This window comes from Copadichromis virginalis, linkage group LG22, assembly GCF_057382275.1.
Source record: "Copadichromis virginalis isolate Kocher_CV1m ecotype Utaka linkage group LG22, C_Virginalis_male_GT1.1, whole genome shotgun sequence".
In the NCBI taxonomy this organism is placed as follows: domain Eukaryota; kingdom Metazoa; phylum Chordata; class Actinopteri; order Cichliformes; family Cichlidae; genus Copadichromis; species Copadichromis virginalis.
Genome location: NC_140638.1, coordinates 12,004,012 through 12,022,765, shown reverse-complemented (window position 1 = coordinate 12,022,765; position 18,754 = coordinate 12,004,012). Strand labels below are relative to the sequence as shown.

At 39.8% G+C, this 18,754-nt stretch overlaps 2 protein-coding genes across 2 annotated transcripts; one reads left to right on the top strand and one right to left on the bottom strand.

Moving 5' to 3' along the window:
- The first annotated feature begins 835 nt into the window (after nucleotides 1-835).
- Nucleotides 836-5,838, top strand: LOC146682808 (prostate stem cell antigen-like). The gene is made up of 3 exons (XM_085445758.1): nucleotides 836-1,040; nucleotides 2,805-2,924; nucleotides 4,965-5,838. Exons 1-3 carry the CDS (start codon nucleotides 989-991, stop codon nucleotides 5,174-5,176), a joined length of 384 nt encoding a protein of 127 aa, XP_085301884.1. The 5' UTR covers nucleotides 836-988; the 3' UTR covers nucleotides 5,177-5,838.
- Nucleotides 5,249-13,547, bottom strand: clic1 (CLIC family member 1). The gene is made up of 7 exons (XM_085445757.1): nucleotides 13,436-13,547; nucleotides 13,118-13,182; nucleotides 11,488-11,597; nucleotides 11,016-11,141; nucleotides 10,489-10,595; nucleotides 10,023-10,204; nucleotides 5,249-9,903 (listed from the first exon to the last, which is right to left on the bottom strand). The coding sequence occupies exons 2-7, from the start codon at nucleotides 13,157-13,159 to the stop codon at nucleotides 9,742-9,744; spliced, it is 729 nt and encodes a 242-aa protein (XP_085301883.1). The 5' UTR covers nucleotides 13,160-13,182; nucleotides 13,436-13,547; the 3' UTR covers nucleotides 5,249-9,741.
- Nucleotides 13,548-18,754: the final 5,207 nt, after the last annotated feature.

Sequence of the window (18,754 nt, the reverse complement as noted above, 5' to 3'; positions counted from 1 at the left end):
CAGGGTCATACTAGTTGTGAAGGATGGTGGTGGAAGGATGATGAGTTGAGCTTGTTTTGCAACCCAACTCTTCTATATACCAAAGTATTAAAGTAGTAAAATATGAGGCCATTGCTCTGACAGCTAAAGCTTGGCTGAAATTGGGTTGTGCAAGAGGACAATGATCCCAAGTACAACAGAAAGGCTAGGTTTCCCAATGGGTTCACCTGAAACCTTGGCTGATTGTGACCCACATCTGTTTTCACACCTTGGCTCGTGTGATATAGGCGGTTCATTACCCTCTTGGAGGACACTCCCATAGGGCTTAAAAATCTGGGACTCTTTACCATTTGCTCTTAGAACTGAAGAAGCTTCTCGACGAGACGTGAAATGTCTTCAAGAAAATTAAAGAAGTCCAGACGCTTTGCTTTCCAAACTCCTTAGACAACAGAAAGGCTAAAAACAAAACAAAACAAAACAAAAATGAATCAAGGTGATGAAATAGCCCAGTCAGCGTCCAGAACTTAACTTGACTGAAATGCTGCGGCAGAACCACAAGAGAGACAAATGCCTGCAACCAGCAGTCACTGAATGAATGAGTGAAGATGTTGTTCTTGTCAAAAGCTTCCTGAGCATCGTTAGTATATAAACACTCACCAAATTCACTATATAACTCTTCATTTTCCCACTGCCTGTAACCATGCTGTCCACAATTAACTCTCCAGATTGAATTAGAAGTTTCAGGGAGGAGTTCGCCTCATGACAGCACAAATCAGCAAAGACTGAGGGAAAAACTCAGGTGACACGCGGGTGCTTGCGATATAAAGAGGGACCTTTTATCAGATCATTGGGGACATAGAGAGAAACAGAGATGAAAATAAATGTAATTTGCAAATGAGCTGGGGGACGCACCACATAAAGTAGTTAGGGAGTTGTAACGCCCTGGGACAAGAAGTGTTTAGAAAAATCCAGCTCGAAACATCAACCAAGGGACTTTTAAGGAAGCATCATGCCTCGTTCACAACTTTTATTTATTCTCATGTGTTGTCTTCCTTTGGCAGGTATGTAAAAACATTCAATTGTCTTCAGGTGCTTTTGTAATGTAAGGGAAAAAAATCGAATACTTTTAAATACTGGACATCCATTACTTAAGTCAGTGAGAGGGACAAAGTCTGCAGAGCTTGGTCGGTGGAAACAAAACTCTGTGATGTTTGACATTTTTCTGCATGCACATTTGAGATTTGACTCTCTTAAAGCTGACATATTTTTTAATGCATTTTAGTGCAAGATCTCCTGTTACAGGAAAAATGATTAATGATGGATGCTAACATGCTTGATTTGATGAGTTCAGGTATACTTTTCACATAAAGAGAGTTTTATCCCTTTAATTAGGAAGCTCTTTTTGCCAGGAAATACTACACAGAGGAGATTTGTAGTGTATGCTTATATTCCACTACTGTAGTTTGATTCAAATAGTGTAGATTGTTGAAGAAATCCGTTCAAGTAAGTTCAGTATGTTGGATTTGTTGTCGGTAATGATTTTAATTTTTCTTATGTGACTGGTAAACATGAAATAAGTCATTTAGTCCAGTACACATTTTGTCTAAGACTTTGAAAGTTCAAGCACTTTTTCTTGTTTTTCAGTGGTGGAAAGTACAAATTTAACACGGTAAATCGAGCGGTTATTATATAACACTTTTCTATTACACAGTGTTTTATACACACTGCAACAAAGAGCAACTTGGTTCAGTATTTTGCTCAAGGACGTTTTGGCACTGAGACTGAAGCAGCTGCCAATCAAACCACCAATGTCCCAGTTAGTAGATGGCTCGCTGTACCTGTTGAGCTACAGTCACCCCATAACACACTTACTTTAGTTACAATTTTAGTTACATATTTAAACTTTATCGTACACAACATGTGAAGAGTTTAAAAGGTGCTGACTTGAGTTAAATGTAAAATCTACAAGTACTCTGATATTTTTAAACTAAAAGTGAATTATAAACAAACATTTCATATTTATTCTCCAATGTCAGGCTTTTTTTCTAATGAGTTTGACTATTTTAATTTAAAGTTTACTAGTTTTACTCATAAATATAAAATAAACTCAAAATGAAATATTATCATAACAATAACTTACTCAACTACAAGTGTACATCTTTAATCATATACTCAATAACTCTGGTGAAGGGTGGTGCCCGAGTAGAACATGCAGAAGGAAGGACACATGACTTCTGCTTACGCTGTCTTAAAGCTGCTTGCCAATGTAATTTTGCAGTGCGCTGTTTGCATATTTACATTTGTTGTGTACATATCGTACACTTGGAAATACGAAAAGTAAAGAGAGTGTAACCTTTAACCCATTTTACAGTGTTTTTACTGTTGTCTTATGAATAGAAACATGTTGGCATCATAAAATGTATAGCTAGTAAATGAAAAGTACTTAGAGTTTCTGTTATGACAGTTGTCTGCCGAATCGGTGATAGAAAAGTAATTATCAGATGTTGCTGAAGTGCAGAGAAGCCAATGTTAGAAGAGAAGTTAAAAAGTGTCTCAATTACAAAGATATTCCACCAGGGGGCACCAACAAGTCTATTTTTCAACATCAAAATATGCATTCATCTTCTACGAAACAATTTGGCTTCTTGTGGAAACAAACATAATTGCAGTTACTGTTAGTTCGCAAATATCATGTTTCAGAGCTAAATCTTTTATGTTGTGACTGTCAGCTGATACAATATTGGAGTTTTAAGCTCTTGTTGTTGCAATCCCTGCCAGAGCTGTACAGCTGACAGTGCCTAACAACCACTGTTTTTGCCCCTCAGCCTGTTTGCACTGTTACACCTGTATGTTTCCATCCATCTCTCCTCTGGACTGCTTAAAGTTTCCTGTGGAGTGTCCAGCTGGCCAGCGCTGCCTCTCCAGCGTAGCGACAGGAACACGAGGTAAGAGCCAGATTTGTCTGCATTTATTAGATTAGATTAATTTCAGTGAGTCTCAAGCATGATGGCCACAAACTGGAAAATAAAGCCTTATTTTATAAAAGATTTGTGAGAAACATTTTTAGAAATGCACATTACAGTGAACAGACAATAAAGACACCATTAGGACCAAGTCTAAAGTTCTTTTTATAAACAAAACCTTTCAGCTTGTGGTCACATATCATACATAAACTGTACAATAAGGACTGTTTCATGTCTTTGTAGGCTGCTCTTTGAACTGCTTCTCAGGGCCTTGTCTTTCGTCAGTGACCTAAATGTGAAAACAAAACCAGGTGAAAGAATGATTCAAACTTCTGTACCATTTTCTCATCAGGCCGGTTGTCAGCTCAATAGCACCCATGATGTCAAATTATGTCTAAAAATAACACTCCGGGCTATCTGGGTGGGGCAAAAATGATCACCATGTCTCATCAGGGGACAAAGTTCCCACAATTACTCTCAGTTTGCAGTATGAGTAATTTTAAAACAATCCCAGTGAGGAACTAGTTAAATTTGCTTGCTTGATGAAGAGTCTGAATGAATAATCTGCTGTCTCTTGTTTTACTGTACTTCGTTCTACTGCAGTTTTTGGACTCTGCTATCCTTTCTGTTTATATCTTGTTGTTTTTTGAGTTTTGGATTTCCTACACTCACCGGCCACATCTTGCTAGTTCCTTGCTTTGATCTCCTTTTGCTGTTCAAACTTCCTTAAATCTCTGTGTCATAGATTCAGCAAGCTTTTGGAAAAATACCTCAGACATTTTGGTCCATATACGCTATATTGTCATGATAGCGTCGCACAGTTGCTGTAGATTTGTCGGCTAAACATTCGTGATGAAAGTCGCTCGTTCCATATGAGTAATGTGAGCTCGGTGTCATGTTCAAAAACCAGTTTGAGATGATTTGATGACATGGTGCATTATCCTGCTGGGAGCAGCCATCAAAACATTGGTACACTGTGGGCATAAAGGGATGGACGTGGTTAACAACAATACTCGGGAACAATATGGTGTTTAGACAATAATGAGCTGGTAAAATATCTCCTACATACTGCACCACCGCCAGCAGCAACCTGAACCATAAATACAAGGAAAGATGGATTCCTTCAGTGTAGCCTCTGGTCTCTATGAGGCATTTTCACCCAGAGAACTGCTGTTCACTGAACAATTGATCTTTTCCGGCCATTCTCTGTAAACCTTGCAGATGGTTGTGTGGGAAAATCCCAGCAAATCACCAGTTTGTGAAACACTAAGATAAGACTGCCTGGCACCAACAACTATGTCACTTACTGCCATGCAGTTGGCTAATTGGAGATTTGCATTAACGAGCAGCTGGACAGGTATACCTAATGAAGTGTCTGGTGAGTCTATATTGCTAACATCCAGGTGCAAAAAAAAAAAAATCAAGAAATAAAACTAATCAGGCATTCAAAGTTTTCTTTGCTTTTACTGTTTTTGAAGCATTCATAATGTTAAATTTAAAACGATCAAAAAATGTATAAAACACAATACACTTCAGTATCTATTTAAGCATAAACACATCATATCATCTCAATTAGTCATGATTCCATTTATGTTATATAACAATTAATTGAAAAATATATTGGATTTGCTGAGAAATGAGGATATAAAACATCATTCTGTTATATTTTGGTGGGAAAGTTTGACAAAACAGATTTATGAATTCATGAGTTCTGGTTAAACGCATGCTTTGTTAGGTTGTTGTGACCTTTGACATTCAGATTTTCACAAAATCAGATCATCCTTGAGTCCAAATAGATGCAAATTTCCAAAACTGAGAGACATTTGGAAACATAATACTTAATCAGTGCATCAAATATTTTTTTCCTCGCATTCGACACTTGCTGAGTGAACTAGTCCTAAAAAGGCACAGTGTCCTGTGTCAAGAACCATTAAAAGTGTAGAAAAAGGATTGAATGCTCTTTAAATTCCATGCGAATAATAATAACAATAATAATATCCTTCTACTCCTCTGCTCTCACAGGCCCACTACAGCTGACGTTGTACGAAAAAAGCTGCGCAGTTGCCTCCCAGTGCGACGTGAGTGGAGAGAAATACACGTCAGGGGTCTCCTTCAACTACACCAACGTGTGCTGCGATACCGACCTGTGCAACGGTGCCGTGTCCGGTACTGCCCCCAGCTTGGTGGGAGTGGTGCTCTGCCTGCTGCCTGCGCTCGGGCTCCTGCTGGCCTGAGCAGCAGACGAGACGATGCAGTTTTATCCTCGATAAAAAAAATTTTTTAAAAATGAAACATCTGTCACCGACTGATTTACTATGAAGATGTTTTATTGGGACATTAATAAACCCTACTTCGTAAGATGTTTAAAGTACAAAATACATTTCAGCTGCGCTAGTAGTTTGCCTTGATCGATGATTTAAGCCAGCTGATTGTGTGTCAGCACTTTTACTTTTGATCAAGTGGACTTTGAAGTTTAGATGTTTTTGACTACATGATGGCAAAATGAGTGGAAAAAAAGACAATAAAAGGCTAAAATAGTAAAAGATGGTTAAGAAACAAAGCAAAAAGCACAGTTTGGATAACAACGGACATGGATGACATATATATATATATTCTTAAAAAAAAAGTTAAAACAGTTAATTGAGAAACAAACTATGCATTTAATGATTTGTCTAATTTAACATATTAAGTGGTCCCTGAAATTACATCAAGTCCTACAGTCTTCCACACACGGAGAGAAGAAATACTACAATATATTAGCACTAAAATTATTCAGACTCTGTCCCTTTAAACATCATTCCACTTTAAAAAATAGATAAAAATCCAACAATTCAGTCAAGTACAATGCATCATCTACTTGATCAATACCAAGCATGTCATTGCGGAGGGATTACAACCTCTGTAGAAAAAGAATTGACTTTGCTCCCGCTGTTTTTCTAATAAAGTTTAACTCAAGATTGTCTTCTTAAATATGCTTAAATTGCACTTAGGTTTATTTTGTCAATGAGTTTCACCCTGATCTGAGACACACAACAAAGATGTTTGCAGCACAAACTGTAGCCCGGTCCACACGTACATGGATGTTCTTTTAAAACTGGAATTTTTTGCTTTTGTTCAGAAAAAAAAAATCGTAACACAAAAATGCAAAAAAGAAATACGTCAAGGGTGCTTGACATAATCGCAACAAGTGACCCTAACTGTACAGGAATGCTGGCCAATTAGAAGCCAGCCTGTTGTCAAAAAAGGAAATAAAGGCGCACACCTTTTCCTCCTGTTTCCCTATTGAGAGTCTTCACTGTGGACGGAGGTTTTAAAAAGCTTCCATTTAAGTTTTTTGTGTGAAAAAAAGGGAAAAACACAACTCAGAAACTAATTTTTACTACTGCACATTAGGGCTGCCACGATTTGTCGACTAGTCACGATTACGTCGATTATCAAAATCGACGACTGATTTAATAGTCGACGCGTCGTTTGAAGCTTTAAGATCACAAAAGACGCAGGAATAAGTGGCAGGATTTAAGAGTGTAATAACGGACTGAAACAGAAGATGGCAGCATTGCATGTACAAGGATGTCAGCTACCGTTAAACCCCAAAGAAGAAGAAGAAGAAGCAGCTGTGTCCCAGAATTCATAGCGCGGCCCAGCGCAGTTTCCAACAATGGCGGCAGCTAGTTAGTTTTAATGTTACTCTTATTATTCTTTCTGGGTCACAAAATAAACGTTTAACATATTTTCAGGCGAGAATGTAGCTGTGTAAACCTCAAATATCTGCTCAGTTTATCAGGACACCACATATTTTCAAAAGCGCTCCGACGTTTTCGGAGACATCTGTTACCCACTAGCTCGTTAGCGAGCCGGGGGCTAGGCTCACTAGCGCCGTGAGAACACCGGACTCCCCGCAAATCGTTTTCGCTACTCAGGTTAAATATATATGAGTCACTTAGATAACTTAAAATGTTATTGTTTGGCTTTTTTTTTTAGTATTTTATTTGTTCCTGAGTAAATCAGTTTGTCTGAGATTAAAGTTATAGTTTTTACACAGCTGAATAAACGTCAAGCAGACAACTGATTATCAGAAGTGTGAGATGCTCCAGAATATACTCCAGTGTCCTGTTATATTTTAGATAGCAAGGAGTTTATTAAACTTCACCGAAACAATCTGCAAATTTCATTAAAATTTAATAAACTATCATCTTGTCTTTATTTTTAGTTAGCACAGACCTTAAACACTTAAAGCTGTAAGCTAATGATAGTTATATAAGAGCAGATGCTGCTGGTGCAATAAGCTGTAGTTTTACGTCCAATGGATGATGATCTGATTAGTCGACTAATCGCAAAAATAATCGGTGACTAGTCGACTATCAAAATAATCGTTTGTGGCAGCCCTACTGCACATGTAGACAGGGCCCATCCCTGAGAGCTCTCTATAAATGTTAGTTCATTATTTCCTTCACAAGCTGCTCCTAAAGTCAGAAAAGGCGTGCTGTCCAGTAGTTCCAGTTCCTCGCAGCGAGTTCATTTCAAGTCACTTAAACAGGAATTTCAGACCAGAGGACTTCCTCCCAGGAGTGGATTAGTCCACAGCGCATCTCTGAGGACACAAGGCTTTTAAAGGATCAGGCTGGTTCAGGTATATTTTTACTGTCAGCAAGTCCCGTGAAAACACTAACAATGCATTTAACCTACAACTGGTTACAAGGCCAAAATTCTTGGTTTCTATCAAAATGTAGACGACATTTGGACAGGAGATACTAGCAGTTGACGTGGTGCACTAATCTCGAAAAGTAAATCCACATATTATAAATGTTCAGACTCCATTTATATCAACCTGGTTGTTTTATAACTGTAGCTATGTTGATGCTTATCCTTCCTCTTTTTAAAAAAAAATGTCTATGTTTAGCATGTTTTATAGCACTTTAACAGGCTCATGGTAACTGCAGACTATTAAAAAATGGATGTAACTTCATGGTCTGAAGAGTGAAACCAATAGGGAAGTGCCTTAAATGGCCACCCTTTTTCATGGCCATTGGGGTTGGACTTCTCTGCTTGAAAAGACTACCTATGGGGTAACAGCCTTTGGAGTTGTCCTGTGTAAACAGTTTCTGGAAGAGCTTAAATAGGCTGAGTTACTCATTTTGGATCATACTGAATAAGAGAGAGTGGTTCAACAGCGTAGCAGTTAACATAATCGCCTTACATGTGAAAGATGCACCGTTTGAGAATAAAACCCAGCCTCAAGGGACTATAAGCTAATGTAGTCCCTATATGTGTCAGGTTTGAAGGAGGTGAAAGTACCATAAATGGATAAAACAAAACATCGGGTCCATTTTATACATTTTGGTCAGTCCAAGGTGTATCTAGGATGCACATTGGCTAACGGCAATGACAAATTATTGACAAGTCATAAGCCAATGAATGCAAAGTTTCAAATCGGCTCTCGTTTGTCACATCCGGTTTCAAAAGATTGTTTCAAAAAAAAAGGAAATGATGTCATGGTGGCTACAAACACCTTTTATATAATCCGTAGTTTTGGCTTCTTTTGGTAGCATTCAATGGCAATGCTTACACAGTGCTTACACCAGATAAGCAGTCGAAGTAATTCATCGTGTTAGCAAGAAGACTAAATGTTATATTTTGTGCAGCTGATTTAATTTGTACAAAGCGTTAGAATTAGAAAGCATTTTCATGGGAGTAACTGACAGTGAGAAACACAAATACGCTTCATCCTGCACCTCCTTCAATACCCACTGGGCAGCACTGAATAAATTACTGGCAATGGGCCCTCACAGCGGATCACATAGACGCTTGGTAATCTTAAATAATCCTTCACGCCTGCTGTGTGGGAGCACAGAAAGGGGAAGCCCGCCTCTATTGAAACAGTTTCCTGTCTCTGTAACTGTTTTCAGCTCTTCAGCGAGACCCGGTATGCACCCCTTTCCTCTCTGAGGTGCACTACAAAGAATAAGCAATCTAACACTTAGACAAAACTTGGCTTTTAATTAAAGGATAAAAAAGATTTTGTACTGTAAAAAGGCCTTGTACCCTCAGTAACGAAATAAAGTCCATGTGAAAGGCTCAGTACAAAAGACTCTTTGGCAGGTGATCTGGAGCTGATATGCAAATTTCACTTCCTTAACCAGAGAAACGAGAGCTGAATCTGCCTGGGGGAAGCCTGCAACGTTACATATGAAAAGTTTGATCTGTCAGGCAGCTTTGTGTCTGTTGAAATTACTACCAGGAAAAATAACAAAAAACCCCAAAACATACTGTAGCAACTGTCTTGAAGAAGAAAGGAACAAGAAGCGTCAGTGTGTATCTGCTCATGGTGAAACTGTACATAAGCAGGGCTGTAGTTAGACGAGTGCGATGACGATGTGGATGTGCGCTCCTGCGAGCAACGTGGTCGGCAACCGGAGAACGTGACCCGTGAAAGAACCAATCGGAGGAGGAAGTTTAACGGGGTTAAAAGTTGCACTACTTGCATGTAATTGCTTTCACTTGCGCTTTCCCGAGTTTCCTTGTTTCCCTTGCTGATGTAAACCGACCCAGTTTCAGGTGAGGAAAAACAATGTAAACTAGCGCCAACACTGCGAAAGGTGATACCGGCGTATAAGGGTGCAAGAAATTAACCTGCAGGCGTAACAAATGATTCCTGCAGCGCTCCAGTTTACAAAGAAAAGGATCGACCATGCTGCTTGCAGAGTGAATATTCATGAGTGTGTGTGTGTGTGTGTGTATTTTGTGCTTTCCTATGTTGCTCTGCTGGTATATTCAGAACATGTAACCCCCTGTTCTATCCCTACTTGAGAGCTTTAGCTACAGAGGAGTAGGCGAAGTAGATCTCCTCGTCAACCGGGCAGGTGGAAGAGAACTCCTCCCTTGCATAGGTGGCGTTCAGGTACCTCCAGAGGTTTGTCAGACTCTGAGGGATGGTGAATTGTCTGTATTTCAAGCACACCACCTGCAGAGATAGAGGGTGGGAAAAAATAGGCATAATTACAAAAAAACAAAGCAAAGCATTGACTCATTCTTATAACCCATCATCCTCATGCTGCACTGCTTTAAAAATCACAAGATCACCTTCACGATGTGGAGCTTAGGCAGCAGGTTGCAATCAGCCAGAGTGAGCGCCTGGCCATCCAGGAAAGGGCGTGACGAGGAAGTGAGCTCATCGGCGCTATTCTCGTCGATCTCATCAGGAAGTGGGGAGCCGAGGTAGTCGTCTAGCTTCTTCAGAGCCTTCAGGAGGCCTTTCTCTAGATCTGAGCACATGGGCACACACAGAAAACACTCAAGCATTAAGTATAAAGAGAGGTGTCTTGATATAAATATATTTAAACCAGCAGCAGAGACGAGGTAGGAAAAGCTGCACACAAACATCAGCAGGTGACGTGTTTACACTCAGAGCCTAATGTTATTAACAGAAGCTCCCTGCTGATTTTTAGCCCATCTGGGAACTGACAGAAGCAGCTCAGCACGATTTTAAACCAGGCACTACTCTAACATTTACTTTATTGCACCATAAGTCTGAGTGGAGCCGACTTACTTTCATTGGTCTGAGGGTTTGAGTTCTTGACGTAGGCAGAGAACTTGGAGAAGACGTCCAGGCCTGCCGTGTTGGACTCTGGGTTACGAGCAGCCAGACGAGGATACCTAGATGTCCAATCACATCATAGATCACATCAAGATATAAATCTTCAAGCGATTCGTGTTGATGTGCAAGAAGTCAACAAATGCATTTCCAGCCAACGGTTTATTTTGTTATCATTAATCTATTCATTGCTGTATCTACAACGGAAACACCTGCAAAAATGTAGAATTAGATAGTTTAATCTCACAAAGATTCAGATTTAAATCTTGTGGTTTGGAGTTGGCGTGCAGGGCCTACTTTTTCAACTTGTCTACAAAATGTTGCCTTTTTCCTGCAAAATTCAAAACAATCAATCTGTGCTCAAAGCCTCCAGAGACATCTCTTTGTGCCCAACAAAGTTGCAATATTCAGATCATTATCAGATCAAACAAGACAGTTTGTGTTATCTGTATCAGCACTTCAGAGATGAAGGGAAAGATTACTTTGGAGGGCAGAGATGCTCTTCCAGGAACTCCTCAATCTTGTTGGTGTCAGTTTTCACCTCGCTGCCGTATAACAGGAAGGGAGGCTGAGCACCCGGTGCCAGGTCCTTCAAGATGTCTGGCTTCCTGAAAGCGGGACGGAAAAAGTCCAGAAGACAGATGGAGTAGAGAGTGAGTCAGAACAGAGAAAGACAAAAAAGGGAAAAAAAGGAGTGGAAAGATTTCCAACCGCAGGAAATTACCCATGTGAGCAGCTACAATGTGTCCAACTTTCACCTAAAATCAAAGCGTGGCAGCTTTTTATCTTTTAATGAATGAATGAAATACCCCAGGCTTTTTCAGTGCCAGCTTCACTTGGGGCCATTAAAACATTAAAAGTGTAGGCGAATGTTCCCTTGTTGCGCCAGCATTAGTGAGAGAGACAGAATAAACAAAAGTGGCCATACAGAGCGTGAAGGACGAGTGCTTTCACCTCTTCATATCCACTGTGGTAACGTCAAAGGTGACTCCCTTAAGCCACAGCACCATAAAGAGACGCTGAGAGAAAGGACAGTTGCCGATGCTCTGACCATCGCTTCCTGCCTGGGAAACAAAAACAGAGAATATTACAATATTACAGTAATGTTTCCATCTAATTTTCTAAGACTTTCCTCCATAAAATGCTGGAAAATCTGCTGTGTTTCTTCAGGTCAGCGATCCAAAAACGCAAAGAAAAGCCTTAAAATCTTGGCCGCACATTTGGTTACAGTACGCATACTGTTGGTGCAGAAACGTGCACCTTAGTTTTTCACCCTTAAACCAACCTGCAAAGTCAGCACACAGGATGTCTGAGTCAAAACAAAGAGAAATATACATCACCACACATCACATTTCCTCAAAGAACTCGAATCGACAACTGAAAGTGAAGGCGTTTGAGCAGGATGGAATAGCTGCTGTTAAACAAAAAAGAAATTCGGGGTTTTTTGGTATGATGGAAATAAAGTTCTAATTTCTGCCTTTTAAATCGCAAATGTACAGAGTTTATCTGCTTGTCTGATTTGTCTTTACAGCAGTAATTTTCCCACTATCGGATAAATTGGAATATAATTATTGCATAAATGAAACAAACTATGATTATTTAGTCTGCACAAGGCTGTTTTAAACACTATAACACAGTTTGTAGACCCAATCATTAATCAGCTCCAAAAACAATCCCCAAAATGAAACTACCTGAAGCTTGAGATGCAGCATATGTTACTTCTGTTACTGCCGAGCCATACGGCAAATTTTGGTATCGATACTTAAGTAAATATTGGGTAAATATTGCCAATACTAGTACTGATACTAGGGGAAAACAAGGCATTCTGAAGAAATTAAAATTTTTAGAGCAACAAAACACACCTTTCGGTTTTCATGTCTGAAATGTAAACGTGGATTGACCCACCCACCCCTAACTTCTTTACTGCTGTAGGGCGTGCTAGTTTTGATCTTTAGGATCTGAAACGTGGCTCATCAGGCAACCGCCTAGTGTTGTTAACCACAGTTCACGAGAAACTACATTTAAGAGGTCAATTTAGAGAAGTTACAACAGCATCTTTCACCGTGAAGAAGGTGGGGGTGGGAAGCACAGGGTGGTGCACATGTTCACACAGAGAAATCTTTATGTGTGAAGTCAGCCACACTGGTTAGTATGTTACTGCCTGTTTTTGACTCAAAGAAAATGGGATTAGCCTGCCTGGCCAACATACTAAATATAGACTAAAGTCGGCTGGCTGTTATCTTAATGTGCGTTTAATTAGATTAGCCTTACAGTGGTTTATAAGCCCGGTGAGTCAGCAGAGGGGGGTCTGATTGACGTCACTATTACAACAAATACTGCGTGAAAATAAAAGATAAAATAAAGGTGGCTTGAAGTCAGCTGTAAGGACCGTGCAGGTGTCAGAGACAGGTTATCAGCATGTAATAGAAAACACACTGAGCGTGCTGATGAAACAATAAGATAAAAGAAGCCCGAGCAGACCGGCTCAGCCCACTAAATAAACTCAGGGCACATAATGTCGCCCGTGTGCGCGTCACTCTCTGGGTGTGATGCTTTCCTTCTCTGCGCCCATTCACTCTCTTACCTTCACGAAAAGTTCAAGTTTGGGCTGACCGGCGTCGCTCATCTTCACCCGTAGCTGCACGAAACCTATAAAGAGAGAGACACGGGCGTTAAAAAGTTTCTAACGCGAAGCCCGATCGAGCGCAAAGTCGCCTTTTCTGAGCCAGAAACAACCGCAAACGCGGGGAGCCCAGCCCATCTTCCGCTACACAATACTAAATACTAAAGTGACAAACGCGACAATGTAGCAGCTCCACGGGCGTCACAAAGTAAATCCACACATGCCGTGCGCTCCTGAAGCTCAAAATTCACATAATTTAGAGTCAGTAGAGCTTCTAACCTCACAGTGCTCGAAGTTCTCGTTGCCTGTTGCTGGTTTCTCCTCCCAGTTCTGCTGCGGAGTGCGTGTGTGTGTGCGCGCGTCCGTTGGCTGCAGCGACACAATCATCATCATCATCCTCCTCCATTTCCTGGTGGTGCATGACGGGCTGTGCTCTCAGCGAATAAAAGCGGCCGTCGTATGAAGGAGCGGTCTGTTTATTCACGTTAAAGAACGTTTATTTCAAAGCAGCAAATAAAAGCACAGAAAAGTCACCGCGGAGAGCCGAGCTTGGAGCAGGCGGCGTGTTACGTAACAGCCACCATGAGAAGAGCACTTGGCAGCTTTGGGGAGACGCGTTAAAGGCACTGGTTATGGGGCGGTGGCTGATGTGTCTGACTGTCCCATATACAGTTAGGGTTGTAGATTTTGTAGTTTTGCCTCTGTGCACAACCACAGCGGATTTTTATATCAAACCTTAAACATCTGATTAAAATGCAGACTTTATCAATAGGAAAAGCTGTAAAACTTACGAAAATACAGTTAAAAGTCCAAAAGTTGATCCCCTCTTTCACATTTTTCAGCCTTCCTTGCGATCGCCTGCCAAAAACTGATTTCCAATGTTTCCGCGTGTTTTTTACGTGTAACATCTTTATGTATGTTGGTAAATAGACTTCGGTGAAAAGGGTTTACAGATTTTTTATATATCAAATTTAAAAATGGCCTGTTTTCAAGTATCTTTATAACTCTGTCTTATTGTACTTACATTATAACCAATCGTGTCCTTTGTCCTTAAAATATGTTTACAGAACTATTGTTATATTTGTTGCAATTCTGCTGCCCTCTCGACCAGATTACTCTTAAAAAAAGACATTTTTAATGTGAACGAGATTTTTTAACTGCATAAATAAAGGATATATAAAAATCCCTGCCAAAAAACTGATTGCGGCTTTTACTTTGTTACAGGAATGTTGTTTGTGGGCCAAGATGACTTGATATCATTCATGAGGGATACATTTGACATGTTTCACATATTATAGACCCGCGGCCTTATGTTTCAACACCCCTGGTTTAAACAAACGTGCTTAGTTGATGCTCAGTCTCTGATTTTAAGAGGCTCATACATTATTGTGCTCACATTGTTAAAAACTGCAAAGCATGCTTGTGACTGAGTTGGCCATTGCAAAAATATCCCAGTTCTCTGCCTTGAAAATTTCCTGGGTTTCTTTAGTAGTTTGTTTTGGCTCATTAACAATTTTCACTGTGAAGCCTGTCTGACCTGTTTTTCAGCACTTGGCTCAATCTGAGCAGAGAATATAGCCCATCCCGTTCCTTCTATCAGTAGTCACATTGTCAATAAACACAAGTGATCTGGTTTCACTGACAGCCATGCGAGCCCATGACATAATAATACCTCCACCATGTTTGACAGATTACTTGTGGTGTGCGGATCGATATTGAAATATCGATTCTTCCGATACCAGTAATTTATGTTCTAGAATCGATTCTCATCAATATCGATATTTTAGTACTTTGGGGTAAATTTGTAGTTTTTCATTAACAGGAACACCGTGGAAAGAAACTATGTCATTCGGATTGTCTAAATTGGAAGGAACTACTTCCTCTTGCCTTTCACGGTCATATGCAAACTACTGGCCTGCGCACTCACGCCGAGCGTGAACGAAGTCACGTGTGGACGTATTTTACCTCCACAAACGACCGAGACGTGGTTTGCGATACATGTGGCAAGACAGTGAGGTGTTGTGGCAACACCACTAACCTAGTCAAACACCTCAGAGTAAATCATATCACAGAATATGACGAGCTTATGTTGAGGCGAACTGAAGAGGAGGAGAGGGACAGGTGCTGCTAGGGGAGTCAGACGTCTCTGGCGGAGTCCTTTAGTGCTGCAGGCAGGCAAGGTGTTCAAATAGCACAAAACTTCAGATTTTTTATTTATGCATGATAATTCTACATTATTAAGCAATATGAACAAGTAGTCTGATGTCCTGTAATCATTATGAAGCTATATTATTCCGATTACCGGTACATAATACAGTTATATATTGTATTATGAAATACAATGAAACATTAAGTTTTTGTACAGAGTATCGGTATCGGATCAGTATCATCGATACCACTCTGAATTCATCAGAAAGGAAACCAGTGGTATCGCACATCACTACTGATTATATGCTTCAGTTCATGAGCCGTTTCTCTCCGTCTCCATGCTTTTCTCTTCCCATTGTACGAGCTTGTTTTGGTTTCATCTGTCTCAAAAATTATTTTTTCTGAATCATGCAGGCTCCTTTGGGTGTTTTCTGGGAAAAAAACGCGAGTTTCTTTTTAACATTAAACACAAAAGGCATTAGTAAGGTCTACAAACCTATTCCACCCCACATTTAGATTTGGGGATCTGGTCAGCCTGTTTGTTTTACCTTATTTTACAGAAGTTTTTGGATTTTCCTGCTATTTCTGAAAATAACAACAACTTGTAAATATGTATGTAAAATTAGCACCTTGGGGGCCAAACTGAAAAGATAACTTACAGAAAACACTCTACTTGCTGTAAATATTAAATCTCCTTTCAAATTAACACATTCAGGATCACAGTCCTCATATTTCACATTTCACAGATTTTTGTTGTCTTGGTTTTTTTTAAAAAGTTTCTTGTCACAAAAGTTTTTATTTGCTTCATTTAATTCTGACAAGTTTTACCAGCCACTTGTAAAATGCTGCCCCCTAGAGGTGAAGGTGTTACTCACAATCCACAGAAAATCTGGAGGTCGTGTCTCCAGAAATTTTGAGTATAAGTTGTTACATTTTCTGCATTCTGATAATTTTTGTTTTTTGGACTGATTTGTAAGTTTTCTAAAGGATAACTGTCCCAGAGAGAACTGATACAGGCATGGAGACAACATCCGTTTTACTGTGATGTAACAGCGCTGACCACTGCAGCACCGTGCTGCCTCACAATCTTCATGTTGCTTTAAAACAACTATTCTCAACTTTAATCCTTTAAATTTTTCACTGTGCACATGCTGACATAATTCACTATTTCTTCTTTTATTTGCTCTTTACTTCTTTTATGCACTAATTTTAATTGATTTCTGTCCATATTCAAAGCTTTCTGCATTTTCAAAACATGCCACACGGACGCCATCTGTGATGGTTTTAACGTGTTTGCTTCTTCGTCTCAGCTCCGTTACTGAGGCTGGCTGAGACCAAGTATCACAGGCTTGCTGTGTGGTAGCCTGGGAGTGAACACAAATGCAGGACTCTGGAGACTGAACATAAACTCAACAAATCAGCTTCATTGCTGTACTCACAAACTCAAACAATACAAAATACAAAACTAAGTAAACTAGGAAACTGACTACAAAGAAACACAGGACGGCCGAGAGAGGACATAGCATTAGGGGAGGACTGATAATGATGTGATAAAAGAAAGGAGGGAAACTGAGGACTCAAATACACACATGAGGTAAGAGTGGAGACACCTTGGGAACAAAATTCAGCTAAGGAACCAAGAAGCAAAACTGACTATCAAAATAAGACAGGAAACAGATGTCAATTGTTTTAATTCCCATTAATTTACTTTTCTTGTTCCTGGAAACTTTCATCTTGTTACTGGACTTACTCAGTGTGGTTTCTTTTCAGCAGTTTGACCACAGAGCCTTGACTCACAGGTTCTCTTCTAATGATGTTGAGATGTATAACTCTGGGAAGCACTAAAGTGGGTTCTTAAAAGCTGATTTCTTACATTCCAGTTCAATTCTTGTCCAGAAAGGTTTTTTTTTTTTTTTTTTTTTTTTTTTTTTTTGTACCAGTGTCATCAATGTTTATTCATCTTTACCCAGCTGAGCAGTTTATTACACTAGATAGTAGCATGTAGAGTTTTTTGCTTTACTTTTCAGCAAAACAATCCCGTTTTAGTGAGACAGAATTGATAATAATGTGCTTTTTAAATTTTTGGTCTATTTTGGTTGTTTTTCTAATTTTTCATCAGCTCTACCATTGCTAGCAGTCTTATTTGGTCATTTTGTGTCTCTTTATAATACAGTCTATAATATTGTAGCGGGCTAAGGGGAGGAGCCACTAGCCCAAAGACTCATGGGACTGTTCACGTGACATTCACAAGTTAATGATCTATTATACATTAACAATAACATGTTATACATTAACATGTTATTGTTAATGTATAACATTATTGCAGCTGTTTGTTCTGTATTGAGTGTGGCCAGCAATGGACACCATGACTGAGACTGCTGCACCCGTTAATGACCTCTGACCGCTGTTCTTGGATATTCCTAATAAAACTGCATTTCTGTAGCTGAGCAGTGTAAAGAACACAGGAACTGCAGGTCTAAAATAAAGCTCTACATCTTCTACTTTGCTGAAGTTTGCCACAATATGGTTTGGTTGTGTTTTTTCTGTGCATTTGCTTTTATTTTTGCATGTTTTTATGACTGAGCAGCATCTCATATAGATGTGCTTTTGTGTTCTTTGACAGATGTTTTGCATGTATTTGTGTTTAGTTTGCATCTCTTTCTGCTATTTTTCTCTTTTTGGTGTTGTTTTCATTTCAAGGTTTGCGTTGTGTTTCTTTATTACCAGTTTATGCTGTGGGTGTCTGACTGCTTGTGTTCTTGTTGCGGCTTGCTGATGTTGTTCTGCAGATGTTAATGGTTCGGTGTGTCTTTTTCCAATTCTTTTGTATTTGGAGTGTCTTTGCACATTGTTGTGTTTTTGCATCTTTCGTGTCTTTTCTGTTACTTTGTTTTTCTAAAAATCCAGTTTAAGGTAACTTTTAACACCTTTTGTGTGTCTTTGGAGAGAGAGTTCAATCTGTCAAGATCTGCAAGGCAGATCGTCAAGAGATGAGAAGTGTGGACCCAAGTGCAAGCACTGATAACTGAGTAACTGGATGAGTTTATTTCCAGGGCAAGGTGAAGCAGAAAACAAAAGTAGAGCATGGCAGGGAACTAAATTTAACAAAGCCTAAACTGGGAGCAGCTACAAAACAATAATACAGAGGAACAAAAAAAACCTGGAACATGGAGAAGTCCAACAGGGTTCACACAGGAGACAGACAAACCAGGACCTAATACAGGCAAACACAAGGCTTAAATACACAGAGGGATAACAAGGGAATGAGCCACAGAAGGAGAGCACAGCTGGGAACAATCAGACATGACGAGACCATGGGGAAGCAAAACTCAATACACTGACATAAGACACAGCCCTTCACAATAAAACAGGAAATACACAAAGACGCAGACCAGAGTTGGAGAGAAAATCACTGAGGAGCACGAGGGAGAGCACAGACATGATGAGCTG

Coding starts and splice junctions, on each gene's coding strand:
- LOC146682808 (XM_085445758.1), top strand. CDS start 989: ATGCCTCGTTCACAACTTTTATTTATTCTCATGTGTTGTCTTCCTTTG. Junction 1,041..2,804: donor GTGTTGTCTTCCTTTGGCAG/GTATGTAAAAAC, acceptor TTTGCCCCTCAG/CCTGTTTGCACTGTTACACC. Junction 2,925..4,964: donor CGTAGCGACAGGAACACGAG/GTAAGAGCCAGA, acceptor CTGCTCTCACAG/GCCCACTACAGCTGACGTTG.
- clic1 (XM_085445757.1), bottom strand. CDS start 13,159: ATGAGCGACGCCGGTCAGCCCAAACTTGAACTTTTCGTGAAG. Junction 11,598..13,117: donor AACTTGAACTTTTCGTGAAG/GTAAGAGAGTGA, acceptor TTTGTTTCCCAG/GCAGGAAGCGATGGTCAGAG. Junction 9,904..10,022: donor CTAAGCTCCACATCGTGAAG/GTGATCTTGTGA, acceptor CTATCTCTGCAG/GTGGTGTGCTTGAAATACAG.